Genomic DNA, 18,814 nt, shown 5'->3' on the forward strand with positions numbered 1-18,814 from the left:
GTTGTGTTTATAAAAAAGGCAAAACAAAAAAACCAAACATCATCCCCTCACCCTTAAACGAAAACAAACCAGGAAACATCCACAGTAGGTAGTGTTAAATGGCTCTTCCAGGAAGTTGGTCCTGCTCGCTGCAAATGGGTGTCACATATCCTGCTGTGCAAGTGTCTCCCTGATCCATTCAAGCTGTTAATGGCTATTGTGCCCTCTGAAGGATTTGGAGAGTCCTCACCTCTGGTAGGAGGTCAAATCCATGCTCTCCAGCCTGAAAATTGAAGCAAGCAAATGAGAGAATGAACGAAACTTGCTGCTTGTACTAGGTCAGTGAAGCAGGTGTCTTGCAATGTGTTGAGAACAGTGTGGGGATGAAGAAGCCAGTTACTCACTTCAGATTGGTGTAATCTTGAAGATACGGAGTTTGTAGATTCTGAATGGAGGCTTTCTGCTTTGAAAATATTTTCACAGTGTACATACAATAAACTAAGATCTGTTGGAACCATTTAGCAGTGACATCTAACATGTTTCCCTCTTCTCTTACATTCTCTGTTTTGGATAGGTGTATTAAAAACACCTAGTCCAAGTAGAGATCCCAATGAGGTCCCTCGCCTGCCAGACCCCAACCTTGTTTTTCCTCCAACCCCGAGACGATGGAATGCACAGCAGGACCCCACACTGGAAAGACCCAAGACATTGGAGTTCCTGCCCCGGCCACGTCCTGCAGCCAGTCGGCAGCGGCTTGATCCCTGGTGGTTTGTGTCACCCAGCAATGCCAAGGGTGAATCTTCTGCCAACAGTTCAAGTACTGATACTCCAAGCAATCTGGACTCTTGTTTTGCTAGTAGCAGCAGCACTGTAGAAGAGAGACCTGGACTGCCTGCACTGCTTCCTCTCCAGGTGGGTCTTCCTGTAGAGGAGCGGACACTGTTGGACATAGATGCTGAGGGGCAGAGTCAGGACAGCACCATTCCGCTATGCAGAAGTGAACTTAACACACACAAAGCTGCAGCATATGAACTCAAGCAAGAATTCTGGTCTTAGTATGAAATCCACTGGGGATAGTGAGCCCCTCTAAATTCAATCCTACTTTTTGCACTGAGAATGCACTTTGAAGACAGATGAGATGGAGGGATGCTACAGAGGTGCTGCCTCTGCTGAAGATGTGTTGTTCGACTGCCTGATTTTTGTCTGCAGTTGGATGAAACTTGGCAACTCTGAGCTGCTGACTTTTGCTGTGGGGTTTTTCTGTAGTCTTCCCTGCCCTCTAATTGCAGTTTGAATCTGCAATGAGCTAAAATTATCATATCAAAGTCTTTGTTACTGACCTTGTAGGATTTGGCACTTGCAGTAAGTATATTGGTATCTATCCTGGTATTAATCAGTATTTTCAAAGCTCAAATATTACACTACAGCAGACACCAGTGTTTGATGTTTTCCCAGGAAATCCAGGATGGAATCAAGTAAATATCTGGAGACTACCTTCTCTGAAATGTATTCAGATCATTAGATAGGTCTGGGAATCATGGTACCCCCCACTGAAGGAGCAGAAGTAGCTATCTTAGACTCGCCTGTCCTCCTTTGCTCATGTGATAGTGCAAGGTGGAACAGACTGCAGAGGAAGGGCATGGCATCTCCACTGATGGAGGTCTTTGAGAACAGACTGACTAGACTTTTGGGAATGAGTAGGTGTAGTTGATCTTGGCTTCAAGGCAGGTTGGATGGACTTCAGTGATCTCTTGAGGTCCTTCTCAGCCCTATTTTTCTATGACCCTGTGCTTTCAAAAAGATGAAGGCTTGTGGTATGGCTGTTTAGCTTGCTTTTTTGTTTCAAACTTTGGTTCCATCAGCCTCCTTTTCCCACCCCCTGTATCACAGGCTCATAGTCAAGCTGCCTCAGCTTTGGGAAGGGAATTAGCAGGGACTCTTTCTTCAAAGCTGTGTTGGTGTGCAGAAGTTCTGTGTTCCCTCTTTTTTTTTTTTTTTCCTTCCTGTTTTTCCTCCTTTGTTACACTTTTTAGGAGTGGCCCTTGAAACCCAAGACTGTTCTTATGCACACTGATAGTTGTTTAAGGCTCTTTTAAAACTGAGGCTTGTTAGTAGTTGGATTGTGCGAACAGGAATCAGAACATCTGGATTCTGTTTTATTTTGTCACAGACTCACTGTGTGACCTTGGGCAAATAATGTAACCTCTGTGCCTGAATTTCCCCATCTGTAAATAATAGGAATAATACCTACCTCACAGGGAGAGGGGTTGGGACATATGTAATAGATATAAAGTCCTTTGAGATCTTGGAGTGAAAGACACTATAGATGTGTAAAACCTTATTATTGTTCAAATAAGTAAAAACTCCTAACTCTGGAGCAAGAACAGACCCCTGTCTTGGAGGAAGTCACACAAATAGGGTGTGCCTGTGCTCACAGTTTTCTGTGCAGAGACTGTGTGTCTGTGCCTCTGCAGGTATATCTTATCGGCTTTAATGAGAGCTTCTCTTCCCCAGTTTTGGCATTATAAACAAGGGATGTGGCCTTTATACGAGTGTGATAAGGTAGTCTGCTTTTTTGCAGGGTACAGCATATCTGTTCACTCTTTTTGTACAGATCTGTGCTCATTTTGCTAAGCTACTGACCATTTGGTTACAAATAACTGATTTGACAGTGCTGCCAACACAGTGCTCAACCTGTTAGGGCAGTCCAGTCCTGCTGCGAAGGCAGTGTAGCAGAATACTTTCTCACAGCTGTCAGCACACAGAACCTGTGTGTTTAGATGTTTATAATCTGATGTTAAAAACCAGCATGTGTGGGGAAGTACTGTACTTAAGGTTTTTTAATTCTGTTTGAGGGCTGAAACCAGCATGTTGCCATTAGTCAGGTGCACCCTTTTTTCCAAGCAAGTACAATATGTTTTTGTGTAGGAAGGTCACACATTTCTTGTTTATCACATTCCATGAAACATGTTTAATGGCAGAATTACTTTTTGCTGCCTTCCCCATTGAATGCTCTGGAGGTAGCCTTAATGGTGCTACACTAACTGCTGAAGCTGGATAGATTATTGACTGTGTAGGCAAGGTATTCTGATGGTGGGGCTAAGATACTTTAAAAAGAATCCTTAACGTTTCTGACACTTTTGTTAAATGTAGACCTTTAGCATTATTGATTTCTTAAGCATTCATCCTTTTGCTTTCTGTTTCTGAAAACTCAGTTTGTGATCCAGGGAATTAAATTAAAAAGGAAAACCCACTCAAACAGATGGTTAATTCTGATTGTGCTATCAGAACAATCTCAAGGAAAGCCCAGTCAGAGGCTGTTAGAGGGACTTAAAAGCAGAAGATTAAAACTGTCTACTTTTTATAGTCTCCTTTACCATTTTAAAAAGTTTGAAACAAAACTGGATCAGTTGTTCTGAAATGTAATGTATTCTATCCAAAAAGTATCATTACAAATGTCATAGGAAGCATCATTTGCTCTACAAAGTCATCACCTGGAGTAGTTCAATTCAAATAGGAGTCTTTAAAATCCATTTACTTGTGTTGAATGGGAGGTTACCTTTCTAGGTCACATTGTTTTAACTCAGCCCACTAAACTTTCTGATAGTTGGCCAGTTGCTTTCACCAAGTGAACTGTAAGGTTTCTGTCAAGTCCCCAACAGGCAAGACAGCTGTAAAGCCAAGTTGTTCAGTCACCTCTTTTGCTTAGGAAAGTTGAGGATGGAGTGTCAAAACCCCTTCCCCCTTTCTCCGTTTTAGATAACCACTTGGTGAAAGTGGTGTGTGGCTCACCTATTAGAAGTATTTTGCTCTGAAGAGCATCTTCTCTAACATCAAATGGACATTGCTACATCAAAGGAACTGGGTAGGACAGATGACAAGGAGTCAAGGATCCAGATCAGGGTTTCCAACCTAGATATTCTCTATTACAAAGCTGCCAGAAAGACTAGGTAGAAGCATAATGTTTGGTGTTTGTTTCTTTTTTGAACACTCCTTGGATGCAGTTATCTTCACTGAATCTAGCATGTGAAATAAAATGAGGTAGTCTTTGAGCATCAACCCATAACTGTCTTCCAGGTGGGAGCCTGTGGCTAACCTGAGGTACTGGGCAAGAGGAGTCTGTTGTAGAAACAAAGCTGTTGGCTTTAGGAGGTGGTGGGATATTCTCTGATGGGCAGAGGGAGTTCTCAAGGCAAAGAGTTGTCAGGTGTTTCACCTTATGCATCCCAAAAGCTGTTGCAACTGGTGTCCTGAGGCCCAGAGGCTGTGTGCATATTTAAGCTAGCTGGTAACCTCTCCCTGTATTCATCTATCTCATCCTGGCTTGATTTCTCACCATTCTTATTCTGTTGGGCTTTTTCCTTGCCAGCTGTGGGAGCTGAGGTGCTCCAAATCTCCAGAGGATGCTTCACTGTAGTCCTCTAGATACTGAGAAGATATAAGACTGTCAGCTCACAAATGTTTTTTTCTACTCGTTACTAGTATTCCCATTTGTCAGGGAGACAAAAGTTTCAGAATACTGTTGATTGACATACCTTTCTAGCAGTGTTAAAGGAAGATGGTGAAAATCTTGCTATAAGAATTTGTAATAAATGTATTGTTTTCTAAATATCTGAATAAGTTGCACTTATCTTTTTCTCATTTTCTCAGAAAAAAACCAACCATGAGAACACAAAATCACTGAGCAGTCTCAAAAGTAATGATAAAAGAATGGGGTAAAATTTGTTAAAGTAATTACAGGGCTCACAAAGAGGAAGTGACAAATTTTTTAACTAATAGTAATAGTAGTAATGTTGTTGCTGAGAGAAATTTTTCTAGTCAGGAAACTTTTTTTAAATAGTCAGCTGGCAGTATGTATCACTAATTTATGTAATTGATGTGCTAATTTAGGAAATAGAAAAAATTTTGCCAGCCCTTCAAAATGTGCTATCCTTGTAGCCTGTTTGTTTTTCCTGTAAAATTCGAGGGGAAACACAGTCATAGCAACCAGTGCAAAAAATTACAGGTTTTTTGATAAATTTCTACTGGTTTCACAGAACTTGAGTGTGGGACAGGTAGAGAGAAGAAGGCTTTTGTGTCAAAACTAAAGTGATATTAGTTACAGATTTTTTCTAATACTGTTGCTTCCTATGGACTGCACAATGCTCTGTTTTGCCAGCAAGTAGGTCTTATCTCCTTTCAATCCTTTCCAGAGCTGCAAATGTAACTTTTTATAGGTGTTATTTTTTCCTTCAAATTATTACTGCCATGGGTTGATATTCAGTATGGCGCAGGGAACCTCAGTGAAAATATTTTTTTTGTAATGGTTTTCTAACAAAAAGAGTGTTTTCAAAGTGAATTTTACATTATTGATGTGGAAACACCTGTTCTGGTTTGGCATGCTTTTATGATGAAGTATTTTTCTGTACCTCTAGGAATGGGAGTAGTTGCCTTCCTCTTCATAGCATGCTGTTACATTAAGACTTTATGGACAATACTGCATAAAGATGTTACTTCGATTTGTCATGAAACCGGATACCTCTCATTCTGTTGAAGGTGAGGCAGTAATGGTCAAGTAAAGAAAGGTCTTTGCCATCTGGAGTTTTCTGTTAAATAGAAAATGACAGGAAACCTCCCATCTTGAGTCACCTTTCTATCTTGAGCTTAACTTTTATTTGAAACTTAATTCATCTCTGTGGGATGAATATGGGAGCTGGAGTCCCATTAGATGTATGGAACCAAACCTAATACTGTATCCCAAAATTCGATGATAGACTGTTACTTTTGTAAGTAATTTTAAGCTAATATTAATGGTTTTGTTTCTTTTGGGTTTTTCTGAAACCTTTCTTCTTGGAAGACGTGCTTATTCCTTTCTAACCTTTTCCATGTGTTTTGGAAGTATTCTCAAGAACTCTTGCCAACTCTGTGGCAAATAAAGAGGCTTACGTCTTGCACAGAGATATACAGGTCCTCCTTTTGACTTCACATTTTTCAGTATGAAACAAGGATGTTTATATTTGGAAATGAAGATTTCTGATCCTTATCCTGTTGCTGCAGAAAGGCTGCTTAAATTCCATATTTATAACTCCCTTAAGGCTATAATTTAGGTAAAACTGGACATTAAGAGTGAGGGGATAGACATGTGTTAAAATATATTTGCAAACAAGCAATAAATACAGCATGTACAGGCAAAGAACCAAAACACACTCATGCTGTCACAGAGGATAACTTTCAGACTTCATAAACCTTTGCTTGATCATATAGTTAAGATATCTTAGGGCAAGAATGCCTTTCTATGTTTTTCTGTTAAGTTTTTTAGTGTAAGATTAGAATATGGTGGTTTGCACAGCCAGTGGTATTGTATCTAGCCGGACAGAAACAATTTTTAACCAAATTTTAATCTTTTTCTTCTTTATTTCCAATCCAGTTTGTGGTTTACATTTTCCCTTTTTTTTGTGGTTAACAAACAAAAGAGTCTTAAGAAGCACTTGTTTGTTGTTTCCTCAGCCCTACTTTCACAGTTTCACAAGGCAGTATGGAAATGCCTTTATGGCTTATTCTGCTGCTCCCTCTGTTGAACACACTAGTATAAAGTCACATGCTGCCGTTAAAATGTGCATTTGCTTTTGTTTTTTCTCATGCTCAGCTTTTTTGAGCAGCTTTGCTATTGGTTAGAGATGAATGCAGCTTCTGAAATGACCTACATCAGCTTTATTTTTGTATGTTAAAAATAGTCTTTCCCACTTTCCCACCGAATAGGTGTGTGTGCTTGATTAAAAGGTAATTTGCCACTGGTGACTGAGTGGTGGGTCTGATGTAGCTACCAGAATTATTGGTGTTCCTCTCTAATAAGGATCTCCCTTTTTTGCAACTGGAAAGTCTGCAGCATTTCGTCAATGTTTGTATACAAGAAACACATTTTATTTGCTTCTCTACATGTGTCAAAAAATATTTTTTATTTTGGTACTAAATGGACCAGGAACACAATCTTCCTACTGAGAATGGCTTCTTGGACTGTTTGGTTTTTGCGTTTTTTGGTGTGTTTTGTTGGGTGGGTTTTTTTTTTTTTAAAACCTGTGAAATATGTGTGTGTTAGGTGTATCCTGTATTCCTAGGTGCCTTCTATCTCACATGCCTCCTTGCTAGGGCCTGAGGTTGTTTTTTGGAGAGAACTCCTGGTTGTAGCTTTCAGTACTGTAGTGTTCTTCATCGCACATCAGGCCAAATACCAGCACAGTAAATATTTCATGTCCTCCCATTTATTGATGTTCATACACCCCTATGGAAAGAAGTACACTATCCCTGGCTCTCCTTATCTCTCAGTTAGCATTCTGCCCCTATCTCATCTTTATCGGTTATTAATTATTGTTACCATAGTACTTGGGGACCTAAGACAGAAACAAATACATGTTTTAGGTGTGCTTTGACCTAAAATGTTTCCAAGTTAGAAGCATAAGACACAACTGGGAGAAGTGAAAGTGAAGGTTTGCAGGAAATAACAAATAAAAGAGTAAAATTATCCTTCTTAATGTAATAAGCAGTCAGAGTACAGAGGGATACTAGCTGCTTGGTAATTTCATGGCATTGTAGGTAAGTTGGGCCCTAAAGAAGAATTTGAGGGGAATGTGTAGTTACTTAATCTCTGGTTGGTTTCTTTTATTTTCCCCTGAGCTACCTCATTTGTAGAGATGTAATGGGAAGAAAGCATAAGTTTTGGTAAGAACTGCTCTAGGTAGGCAGTTGAGGCTGGAATGATGGGAGGACAGAAGCAAACACTTGTATTTTAACATGCTAATTTCTAATCAAAAAAATAAAACCAGTAATTCAGTTTCCTAAATTAAGATTATACTTGATTTTACTACATATGTCTCCAAAATAAACAATAAACGACAAGGTGGGGCATTTTTCTTGATGGTTTCTGAGCTGTGGAAGAGCTGATTGTCCATAGACCAGAAGATGATGATTTCATGTTGGTCACTATTGCTTTTAAAAGTGAAGGTCTGTTTTTTGAAAACAAGGTGGGTTTTTTTAAATAATCTCATGTGCATTTAAAGTGGACCTACACACAATCTTGATTGTTTCCCTGTATTTGCAGTGTTATTTTCCTAACATCAGATCCTAATACAGTCCTTATTGTACCTGAATGCTAATAATGTTCAGACAGCCCAATACAGCTAATATTAAGAAACCATGACACATTTTTTAGTGGTTAGTATAATGGATTTATAAGCTCAGTTTGAAGTGGGCTACTGTTAGGTCTGTAGCTGATGGGTCAGATGGATGCACAGCTAGCAAAATGGGGCTTAGAACAAATCTGCAGGAGGAATGCCAAAGTTTTATTTCCTTAAAATGAATTATTTGAAAAATAATCATGTTGTGGGGAAAAAAGGCCCTTCATTATTCAGAAATACTTCACTAGGATCTTGTCCATGCTCAAATTTTAGCTTCTAGGATAGCTAGTGAGAACCTATATTGTGTTCAAAAGTTGTTTGCTGAAACCCCAGCCAACCAGTAAGACCAGAATAATGCATTTTATATATGCTGTGTGAGTGATTGACACTGTCTCCCTGTTCTACCTTGATTGTTCCAATTTAGCCTTTTCTCAAGAGCAGATGTTGAGGTTGGATAAAGCTAACCTCCTTGTCTTGGAGAGACATATGGGTCTGAGAAAAAAAGAAACATTGTTCTAGCCATGTCCTGATGCTTTTGTGTCTCAGTCTCTTAGCAGTAGAGGTTATAATGGAGCAGGAAGACATGCTGGTGTTTTTCCAAGCTTCATTGATAAGAATGCTGCTAACGGAAGATTTCAGTATGTACATGAACAAGTTTTTTGGGAACCCTTGTACTTGGTTTCTCCTCACGGAGTTTCAGAAGAAACCTGGCCTCTGATTACTGTTTGGCATAACTCGGTTGCACACTGAGCTGCTTCAGTTTTAGCTACATCTGGAGGAGAACTGAGCTTCTTCCTCGGGTTCTTCTGGAATTTGTGGGTGTGGCCACTTCTCAACTTGGGTTACTTGGATGTGGCCACTTATCAACTTGGGTAATGTGTTTTCTCCCAGGCCCAGTCTGTGTTGCAAAATGACTTGTCACCCTCGACACCCTCACCTTGTTGCCCACATATTCATAGTAGGGTGGTTGTTCTGTCTTGCATGCTTTATTGAGCAGCTCTTACAATGTCAACAGGGTTAGCATGTGTATCTGAATAGGGCAGCTAATACCTCTGAGCTGACTTTTCACACTGCATCTCAAGCAGATGTTACTGCATCAGTTCTGCCATTGCTCTGTTGTTGAGGTTATCTTGACAAACATAACATCCAGAAGTCCTAGACTGTAAAGAACAAAGCCGGGGGGTGGGGGGGGAGGAAAAAAGGAAGTATACAAGTGTTTGCCAGTTGAATGGTTGAGTTTGGCCAGTGCTCTTTGCAGAGTAAAATCCATTCTTGTGCAACATAGGTCTCTTTGGGAGATGACTAAATTCAAAGTGGAGAATATACCTAGATCCACTTAAAGTCAGTAGGCACCAGTGCCCCTTATATTTGGCAATTACAATAAGAAACCACATAGAGCCAAGAAGATCTAGTAGTAAAAGTTTGTATTTAGGGCAATTAACTTTTAAGTTAGAAGGGAAGAGGCCTCAATTTATGAAAGCTCTTCATCACATACTTAAGCATCACTGAAGTCAGTGGAATGTATCTGTGGGTCAAAATGCACAAGACCCCAATTCAGCAAAGCTCCTTTAATCTAAATGGAGGGATTGTCCTGTAGAAATTAATGGTGAAGGACCAGGCTCCGTACTTGGATTGTCAGAGGAAAGAGTCAGTTTACCTGAGGAAAGAGTTTCTTCACAAGCCTCTAGGTAAATGCTGGTTTGATTGCTGACTCTTGTGGCCTTTCCATGACTGCACATGCCATGCCTATTTGACTGCTAAGTCTTACCATAAACAGGGTAAGCTTTGGAATGTTTTCTGATACAGGAAGAAGGAGCAACGGCTTCTGCATTAGCAGGCTACTAGCTGTAAAGGGGCAGTAAGTGGTGCACGGAGGTTGTATGTGCAACTGTCAGTTTAACCTGAGACCTTCTCTCAGGTATTTTTCTCATTTTAAAAATGCATCCCTCCAGGCTGGTGGACAGACCGGACAAGTTCAGCAGTGATCAACATCCACTACTGTTACTAGAGTTCTAGGGTTCTTGTTTGTCAGCTGTTGGCACAGCACTTCGTGCTGGTATATGTGATTTCTTTGTCATAAATTCAGGACAAGCTGGAAATATCTGATATATTTTGCCTGACTTAAGTTGAGAAGCTTATATGGAGTGGGCAGGGCAACAGTGGTGCAAAAATCAGGGAAAATACCTGTGCTTTTAACAATGTCTCTTCTGTGGCTTTGAAAGTCCAAGAATTTCTCAGCCAGAGAATGTATTTCCTTCCTCTTTTTATAAGCTACTCCTTTCTTTTGCCTTATTAATTGTGGATCTGCTCCTGCTTCTATTTAAAGCCAGATGCAAAAATCAGTGACCTGACTTTCCTAGGTACAATGCTGTAAATCTGAAGAACCAGGTGAGTAGATTATTCTAGTGTAAGATCATGCCCCCACGTCTGTTCTTTTGAGATATGGGATAGTTCCTGCTTGTGTTGAAATCACTGTGTGGAGGGTGTTGGGTACTTCATAAGGAACTCCAAACTCTGCAGAACTGGAATTCATCTTACAACTTAAGTATTTCAGTCTGGTTTTGGAGACCTCTGTATGTCTTCTCTTCTGTTCATGGTGTTCAAAAGTCTGTTGCTATGGAAGTAACACCTGAAGGTATGTTTTGCCTGAAGAACCTGCAATGAAAGCAGTTAACATTAGCAAGTGGTAATGTACCCCAAAGTTGAGTAAAATAACGGAGGCCAGCAAGTTTTTCTTGTTTGTGTGATGAAATGTTGTCAAATTAAGTGATTTGTTGGAGCCTTCCTTTAACTTCTGTACAGCAGTAAGCTTAGAGGAAAAGAAGATTGCATTATTTTTTAAAAAGCTTTATTTGTGACCCGGACTTGTTGCCTCTGACCCTCTTGGGCTTAAATAGTTAAATTATATTAATGTCCAGTTTGTTTCACTGTAGGTAACACATCAACTGAATACTCTTGTGCATAATCTACTGTATCTTTCCTCTGTTCTGTGTCAATGTATTATGTGTATTTGGATTACAGTTCTTTTTTGTATTAAATTATTTTATGTTATAGAACAATATTTAAATGAAGCAAAGAGCTAATGAAAGTTGTTGGCGTTTTGGGATTTCTTTTCTCTTTGCTCTTTTTTTGGATGTACTGTAAATTGTAAACCAAGGATGCCAAGCAGGCTTGGTTCAATGGCTAAAATTATTGTATTACAGTGTAATGCTGATCTAGGCCTTGTCTCAACACTAGAGCACACAGACTTGAATAAAACTGTTATAAAAGTGATCGTCTTCAGGTCTTGAGTTCTTGGTTTTGTGCTTCAAATAGCAGTGGCGTTACCTTGATCTGAGGAATTCAGAATTTTTCCTAGTGCCACAAGAAGTTTATTTTTCTTTGCTAGGTAACTTGGTCCTGATCAGCTCTTCCAGCTCTGGGACCTCCATAGGGTTTTTGAAATCTGTTTTTGCAAAACCCTGGACAGCAGGCACAGTACCTGCCTGCTCACCCCTTTTTGGCTTTTCTCTGCACAGGGTGATTAATTGCGTACCATTTTTTATGAAGATTAGTATTGCTGTTCTGTTAGCTTAAGATTTTTCTACTCTTTATTTATTATCCCAGCCAGAATGTGAATCTGGATCTGAAGCTAATGCAGTAACACATTTTGTGCATGATGACATTTAACAGATGGTTTAGATTCACTTCTGATGCTGTGCCTTTGTCCCTGCCACATCATTCAATGAGACACAGTTGCTTGAACAAGGCTCCTTCCAAGCTGTCCTTCATTTACTGTCGGTGTGAAAGCCAGAACAACGTGGTTTTGATTCCGAGGTTGTGTGTTTGGTTTCTAAGTTGTGCCTTTGCTCTTCTCTGCCACCAAGCCATCATTTCACATTTCCGTGCTTTAAGAAATGCAGCTGCACTGATGAAGGACTATGCACTCCAAGACCTTAAGTTTCATCATTTCCTTTTGAAGAGTTTTTTCTCTAACATGGGTATGTGCAAGAAATCCTACACCCTTCCAGCAGATATGGAGACTGATCAGTGCATAGGTAGACTACCTTTAGTCATATATTCCATTCAAACTGCTATAGTGATGGTGGTTGTGATAAACTGGGAGGAGAGTGGACGGGCAGTCATTTATGTTTAGTTAGAAAAATAGCATGCAAAATTAATTGCCTTTTCACTTGTTTTAACAAAAGGTGTCTTGCAATGTTTTATCTTTGAAACTGTCTTTCCCCTTCTCCCCAAATCCTGACTCCTCAAACTAAACCAAATATTTCTGTCTTCTGTAATGTTTTTCAGAGTAGGGTTCTGTCCTAAAAGAATCAGATTTTCTAGCTGAATTTACTCACCTGTCACAACCACAAGGTTACCATAATGTTCAAGCTGGACTCATCAGGAACAAAAATTTAGATGCATCATGGCAGATAAATTTCTGCCAGCAAATGCAGCTTCTACAGAAAATGGCAGGAACACATAGCACTGGGGCAGAACATAAAAATAAAGCTAGCAGTGTTCTAAGCAGGGAAATCTAATCACTTCTAGCAGAGAGGGAGGATCCTAAGTGAAAGCTGCCAGGGTTAGCATGGATGCAGAATGAACACAGAAGCAGATGCTTTAAGCTGAGTAACTTCAGTTTTTCTTTTGTTGATGTGTAGGCAAGGGGTGCACATACAAATTCTACAGTGCAAATCTTACGTAGGCCTTCAGCTGTAAATACACTCAAGTAAGGAACTTGTAATGTTAACATAACATTATGTTCCTCAGATGGTACATGCTGGAATAGTACATGTAAGTGGTGCTCTGAATGCCCATTGCATACCTTGCTGAAACCTCTCAGTAGCCTTCTGAGGCTAAGCAGATTAAGGGGAAGGTGGGCAGGCCTATGCAGCTGCAGCTCATATGATAAATTAATCTGCTGTTTCTAGTGGAATTTTGACATGCGTGGCCCTTCTTATGTGGAAGAAAAGAAAGAGGCTGTCCTGCTAAAGCTAGGCTTAACAAGAACCGAATTAATTGTAACATGCAAAGTTTACAGGCGTATTGGTATTGCACTCAAGCAGACTAGGCTTTAGAAAAAATGCTGGAGTGAACATGGTAACAGCAAACATCTGGAGTATCTTAACAAGGGTTAACAAGCTTTATCTCCATGCTTGTGCACAACTGACACTACGGTTTGCTCTGGCAGGGAAAAAGGAAACAATTGTGACAGGATGAGCAAAGCTCTGGGGCTTTCAAGTAGACTTCAACATGCTTTGTGGCTCTTTACTAAATCTAAAATCTTATTAATGGCATGTGATTTATTTTCCGTTAAGTCCTCATTAATTTAACAAAGAACAAATTGAAATGGAATGAAAAGAGGCAGGATCAACTGATAGCACTCCAGCATAAAGTAGAACAAAACCATAATCGCTTTACTAAATATAACCAAAGCCTGTACACTTCATGCCTGCAAAATTTGCTCCGAAATTTATTCCTTTCTCCCAAAATCATGCTCTAGCATCTTAACTTTAATAATAAAACGTGGGTTTGAATATTAAAAAAAAAAAAAAATGGGGTTACCTGTCTCAGATTGCAGTTAGTATTAAAAGAACCAGCTCTTATGGATGTGAACATCTTATGCCATCATGTTCTCCAGTGGGACTCTGAGCCAGTGGTCGGAGAACTGGTCAGCAGTCTGGCATTTTTGATTTTGGTGATCTTCCTGCAGTTGTATCCGGCTCTTTAGTTTTTTCTACAGATACCCCCAGATCTTGCAGGACCCCAGTCAAAGGTAAGAGGATCTTCTAAGATGGTGTGTGTTCTAAAGGAGAATTGTGCTTGAAAAGGCTCATGATGATGATTTGTGACTGGAAAAGCTGGGGCAAAGGAAGTGGTCTCAGATGCAGGGGGGGAAGGAAGGAGGCGTAAGGCAGGAGGTTTCTTTATTCTTGTCTGCCTGCAGAAGGGAAGGGAGGGGTGGAACAAGAACCAGTACCGATGAGAATGTGGGTTAGAGCTTTCCTGGGATGCTACAGGAAATAAGGAGAAACCAGCAGAGTTGCTACAGAAGAGGAAATACCCTGGCTTATACCTGATTATGCAGCTGGTTTCCACCAGCAAAACAGAACTTGAGGTCATAACTTCCAATCACTCCTTATCCTAAGACAGACCTCTCACTCTTCATAGGGGCTGCTTCTCTGCCCTTCTCTGGGACTACCCTCACCCAGTTCAAATTCCCTATCTTTTACCCTGTCCAAAGCTGCTGTTCCCAGAGCCCTCCTAAATGAGCCTTCTAGCTCCCTTGCCTTAATGTCTCTGTACTTGCTGCTGTTGCCATGCCATCCTCTCCTCATGGGTGACCGGTAACTGCTCTGATGTTAACATCTTGCAGCACCTGTGGAAGAGAGTCCGCTTCCCGCTCTTATGGGGTAGAAAAGCAAGCCAACCCTGAAATACTGATCTGCTCGGCGTGATTTTGGAGACAGAGACAGGAGGTTTGCAAGGAAGACCAAACTTAGGGTTTTCACACCCTATCCGGTGTGAAAGAGAGAGGTAGAATTTGCATCTCTCTGTTTTTGAGGGTAGAAAGAGCAGGGTAAATGACTAGAGTGACAAGAAGCAATTACGGCAGCAAAGAGAGATGCCCCATCATCATCTTCAGGCCTCAGCCCCTGCCAAACTGAGTGAGAATCTTGTCTCTTTAGGCCCAATTATCTCACTGCATCTTTTTCCAAATAAGCAAATATCAGTGGTGTCTCTGGGCAGGAAGAGCCTTTCAGGCAGGCTCTGTAGCGCAGCTGTACTTTGCACTTATGCGTTTGTTCTGGGGTGTTTTCAGGACTATCTCAAGTCAGCACTGAAAGGATTTTAAATTCAGACCTGCCCAAGGCAAAAACAAACAAATTCCCTCCTTAGGAGGTATTGCACCAGTAATGTTGCTGACTTCCGGGTGTATGTATGTAGCTTTATTCATTTGAAAACTTTGTTCTACTCATCTAGTAAAACCATCCATGTAGTCCCACAGCAAGTGAAGGTTTTCTGAAGAGCCTGCCTCTGCTGTTGCTGCTGGTGGCAATTATCTTTGGTGGTATCAAGGTTATACCTGTAATGCTTTGGTTTCCTTAATTAAGTTTTTGTGTCAGGGAGCAGCACTGTCAGGTGCTGCTCTGTAAGGGAAGATGAGCTGAAGCAAAGGATGACAGCAGGGCAGTGGCCTCACCAATGCAGTCCCAGGGTCCCTGAGCAAGGTGAGCAGAGCAGGTCCAGTGACAATAACCAGGGCCAGTCACAGTCCAGTGATTGCCAGGCAAGTCTGTAGGGATTAGGAGGGTCTAAGGTCAAGCCAGGAAGGCAGGAGTGGGCCTGAGTCAGCAAGGTACCTGGGCAGACATAGCCATGGTCAGAATTTAGCTGAGGCAAGGACCATCAGCAAGAAAATGTGGCTACCTAGTGAAGTGGGGGAGGCTGTGATGAGGTTTCTCACAGCTCTGGTCCCAGCAGTGTTGTCCAAGGCCACACAGCTATATCTCTCTGAGCTGGCCTTGAGCCCAAGCAGCCAAACCTGTAGAAGGGGGGAAAAGAAGTCACAGAGGCTGTTGGGTACTCAGGGGGCAGACACCTATTCCATGACAAATCTATTATAGTTCATAATGATCTTGGTTTGTATTGAGTTCTGTGTTCATCATTGTAATTGAGTGCAGTTAGAGGAAGAGAGGAGGGCCAGAACACAGAGCTTTACTACTCCTGGGGGTTTCAGACCTCAGCTTTGGCCGAGTCTGGTGGAAGAAGCAGCTCCTGCAGCCTCAGTACCTAGTGTCTCCAGTACAAAGAGCTGAGATTAAAAACCATTCTATGCTGGCTTTATCCTCCTCCATGCAAGTTTCCATCTTTATAATCCAAGCTCCTTTTCTGCAATCAGATAGCTTTCTCTGGAGCAGTCTGTCATAACTGTGTTTGCCAACTGATTTCTCAGCTGCATGCAATTCTGACATTGGGACCACACTGTTCTTGCAGCCACATGTCAGCTCTTCTGGGTTAGCCTGAAGTACTTTTCCCTTCACATGCAAGGTAGGGCAGTCACTTTTTTTCTCCCTGATTATACACATACCTTCAAGCAGTGCTATTTCAAGCAATGTCCATCACTATCCTTCTGCCTAGAGACATGGATGAGGGATCAACATTATCCGTTCTTAATTCTGAAATAGCATCACAGCAACTTAGTCTTCAGTGTTCTTCAACTTAAACAGCCATCACAAAAACTCTTGCCAACCTCTTGATCACAAATTCTTTCCCATCCAACTAAACATGGGATAGACTTTTAAAAAAATGTTGGACAGTGTAAAACAAGAAGTGTCTGGAGAGCCTAGGAATTTGCTGTAGTAACCTGCTAATTACGCAAGCCCCTTCTGGACTTGTACCTACACAGTCTTCAGGATGTAAGCGCTATCTAGTATCTCTCCAGAACAACAGGGCTTTTGGGACTAGGGAGGGCCAAGGCAGAAGCTGCCATGAGAGCCCTTAAGCACCAATAATGTTAAGTGTTGCACAAGCAACTAGTAAGGGTGTTGGAAAAGGTTTTCCTTTCCTCATCTAAACCATGTAGTGGGTGGGTAGCAGCTGGCAAGCTTGCACACAAGCTTTCTGGAATAAGAGCAGAGCTGTGGGACCACCTGGCTAAGGAAATCTGAGGGTCTGACCAACTCTGTGCAACTCCTGTTTTGTCTCATCCAACAGGCGATTCCCCTTGGGGCTGTATGGCACATCTGAACCTCCTCATTTTGATGCAGTTCTTGCCACTTTGGGCTCCATCTCAGACTGGCAGTCTTAACCGTGTGGCAGACAGACCCTTTGTAAACTTACTCTTCTCCGAAGGTTTTGGTGTGCATCGGGCTGCTGCCTGTATATATTCTAAACAAAACCAGCCAAGAGCAAGGCACGCTGGTCAGCAACATCCCCATCAGCCTCTCTTTTTGTGACGGAAGCACTGTGCAAGCCATCACTTTAAGTGCCACAGACCTAGGCCTATAACTCGTACAGCCTTTTTCTTTGCCAGTGGGTCTGCTTCAGCTTGCTAGTACTGACTGCACTCACAGTCTCTGCCCCCTCATCCCTCAGGGAGGGTGTAGCTCTTCTTGTCGTTCAAGGGTGTTTGCCTGGCACCCGCTACCATTACACCCCGGAGCTTCTCAGTGCAGGCAGGGGAGCAGAAAAGCAGCAGGACTTGGCCAGAGGCACTTGGTGACCCTGAAGCAGAGCCCTTGGCTTAATCCCTCTTCTCAGGTATGTGTGCACATCACCAGGCTTGCAAGCAGTACAGAGCCCTCGGTAAGTGCAGCACACCTGTGTGTTTCCTTTGCTTGCTCTTGCCGATGTTTGGGATAGCACCATGTGTATCACGCTCTCACTGCATCGGCTGAACTCCCGGGGTGTCACTGCTAGCCAGAGTTTGACCCCATAGCATCAGTGCTCCCTCTGTCTGTGTGGAGCTCTCTACCCCGACCTCAATTCTAATCAGGAAAACAATACACTGGGAAATGACTCTGAAGCCCACACCTGGGCCTGTGTGGGTGTGCAGGGGGGCTGGCTACCTAGCCGCAGGTGAACTAGTAATGCACAAATTCTTCTTGGCATCCTGCTCTTTGTCAGTCTGACACCAACCTCCTATCCCTCGAAGACCTCATTCATCCTCACAGGTAGGTCCCTACCTTTGGCTTTCAGTACAGCCCAGTGACTGTGCCACATATTTTTTCTGTGACAGGAACAAGCAAGGTATTCATCTAGGTCCTGACAACAGGTTGGAGTTTAAGGGATGTGTATTAAGTTTAGAATTAAAGGGACAGGCAAAATACATGGATTTGAACATGTAAGGTGTATCGGATTCTTCACTGGCTGTGCTAAAGCATGGATTAATTTTATCCTCACGACACCCTGGGAAAGAGTCAACACTTGATCTCCCTGAAAGTCACCATACAGCCTGGATAGTTTTCTTCTTTTCTAGAAGGAAAGGTTTTGGCAAACACAGTGATGCTGCAGCTGGGAACAGTGCTTAAAATAACACTGAGGCTCCGGCTCAGATTGGTAGCCTCTGGCAGCTGCACTGTGGATTGCCAGGAAGAAACTGTTTGCATCCTCAAACTGTAGGGGATGTTCCTACTGGTGCAGAAATATTATTAATTGCTAAATGTTTTGTGCCATCACGGGCTGGTAAGGAGGTGGACTTACTGTAAAAAGGCAACCCAGGGTATAGACAGCAAGTCTGTGCTGCTGTGAGGCTGGATGACTCAGGTGGTGATTGTCCGTGTCCCGCTTAGGAACTGGAAGGACAAAATTTGCTGCAATGACTGTTTCATTTCAGCGCTTTAATGCCCAAGAAAACTTACCACATCTGCATCTCAGTGCTATGCTGTGTCAGTGACAGGCCAAAAATAAAACAGTTTCTTCTATTGCACAACCATTAGACAATGTGGCAAAGAAGCCTTGCTCAGTCAGGTCATTGGGTTGAAGTTTTTTCAGGTCATGGGGTAACCAGCAGCCACTCTTAGGCACCAAGCACTGGGTGGCTCTGTGCTGCATAGATTTCTGTTCCCCTAGTCAGTCGCAACACAGAAGCCACTACCCCATTCAAGACCTGTTGTACACCTGAAGGATGTTTTATGCAGGCATTGCAAACGGGGCATTGCACAGGCCTGCTCCCAGCCCAGCCACCCAATTGCTTG

General features: G+C 42.0%; 1 protein-coding gene across 7 annotated transcripts in view; it reads left to right on the plus strand.

The window, feature by feature from the left end:
- The window catches only part of MAP3K9 (mitogen-activated protein kinase kinase kinase 9), a 63,879-nt gene extending 52,477 nt beyond the window's left edge, over positions 1-11,402 (plus strand). For 5 of the 7 annotated variants that reach the window (XM_074824316.1, XM_074824311.1, XM_074824314.1 and 2 more), the window contains one exon: positions 554-11,402. In XM_074824316.1, coding sequence (XP_074680417.1) covers positions 554-1,035 — 482 coding nt within the window. In that variant the 3' untranslated portion in view covers positions 1,036-11,402. The remainder of the gene's footprint in view (positions 1-553) is intronic. The other 2 variants (XR_012623264.1, XM_074824313.1) reach the window with 2 other exon arrangements.
- Positions 11,403-18,814: the final 7,412 nt, after the last annotated feature.

This window comes from Strix aluco, chromosome 4, assembly GCF_031877795.1.
Source record: "Strix aluco isolate bStrAlu1 chromosome 4, bStrAlu1.hap1, whole genome shotgun sequence".
Taxonomy (NCBI): Eukaryota; Metazoa; Chordata; class Aves; order Strigiformes; family Strigidae; genus Strix; species Strix aluco.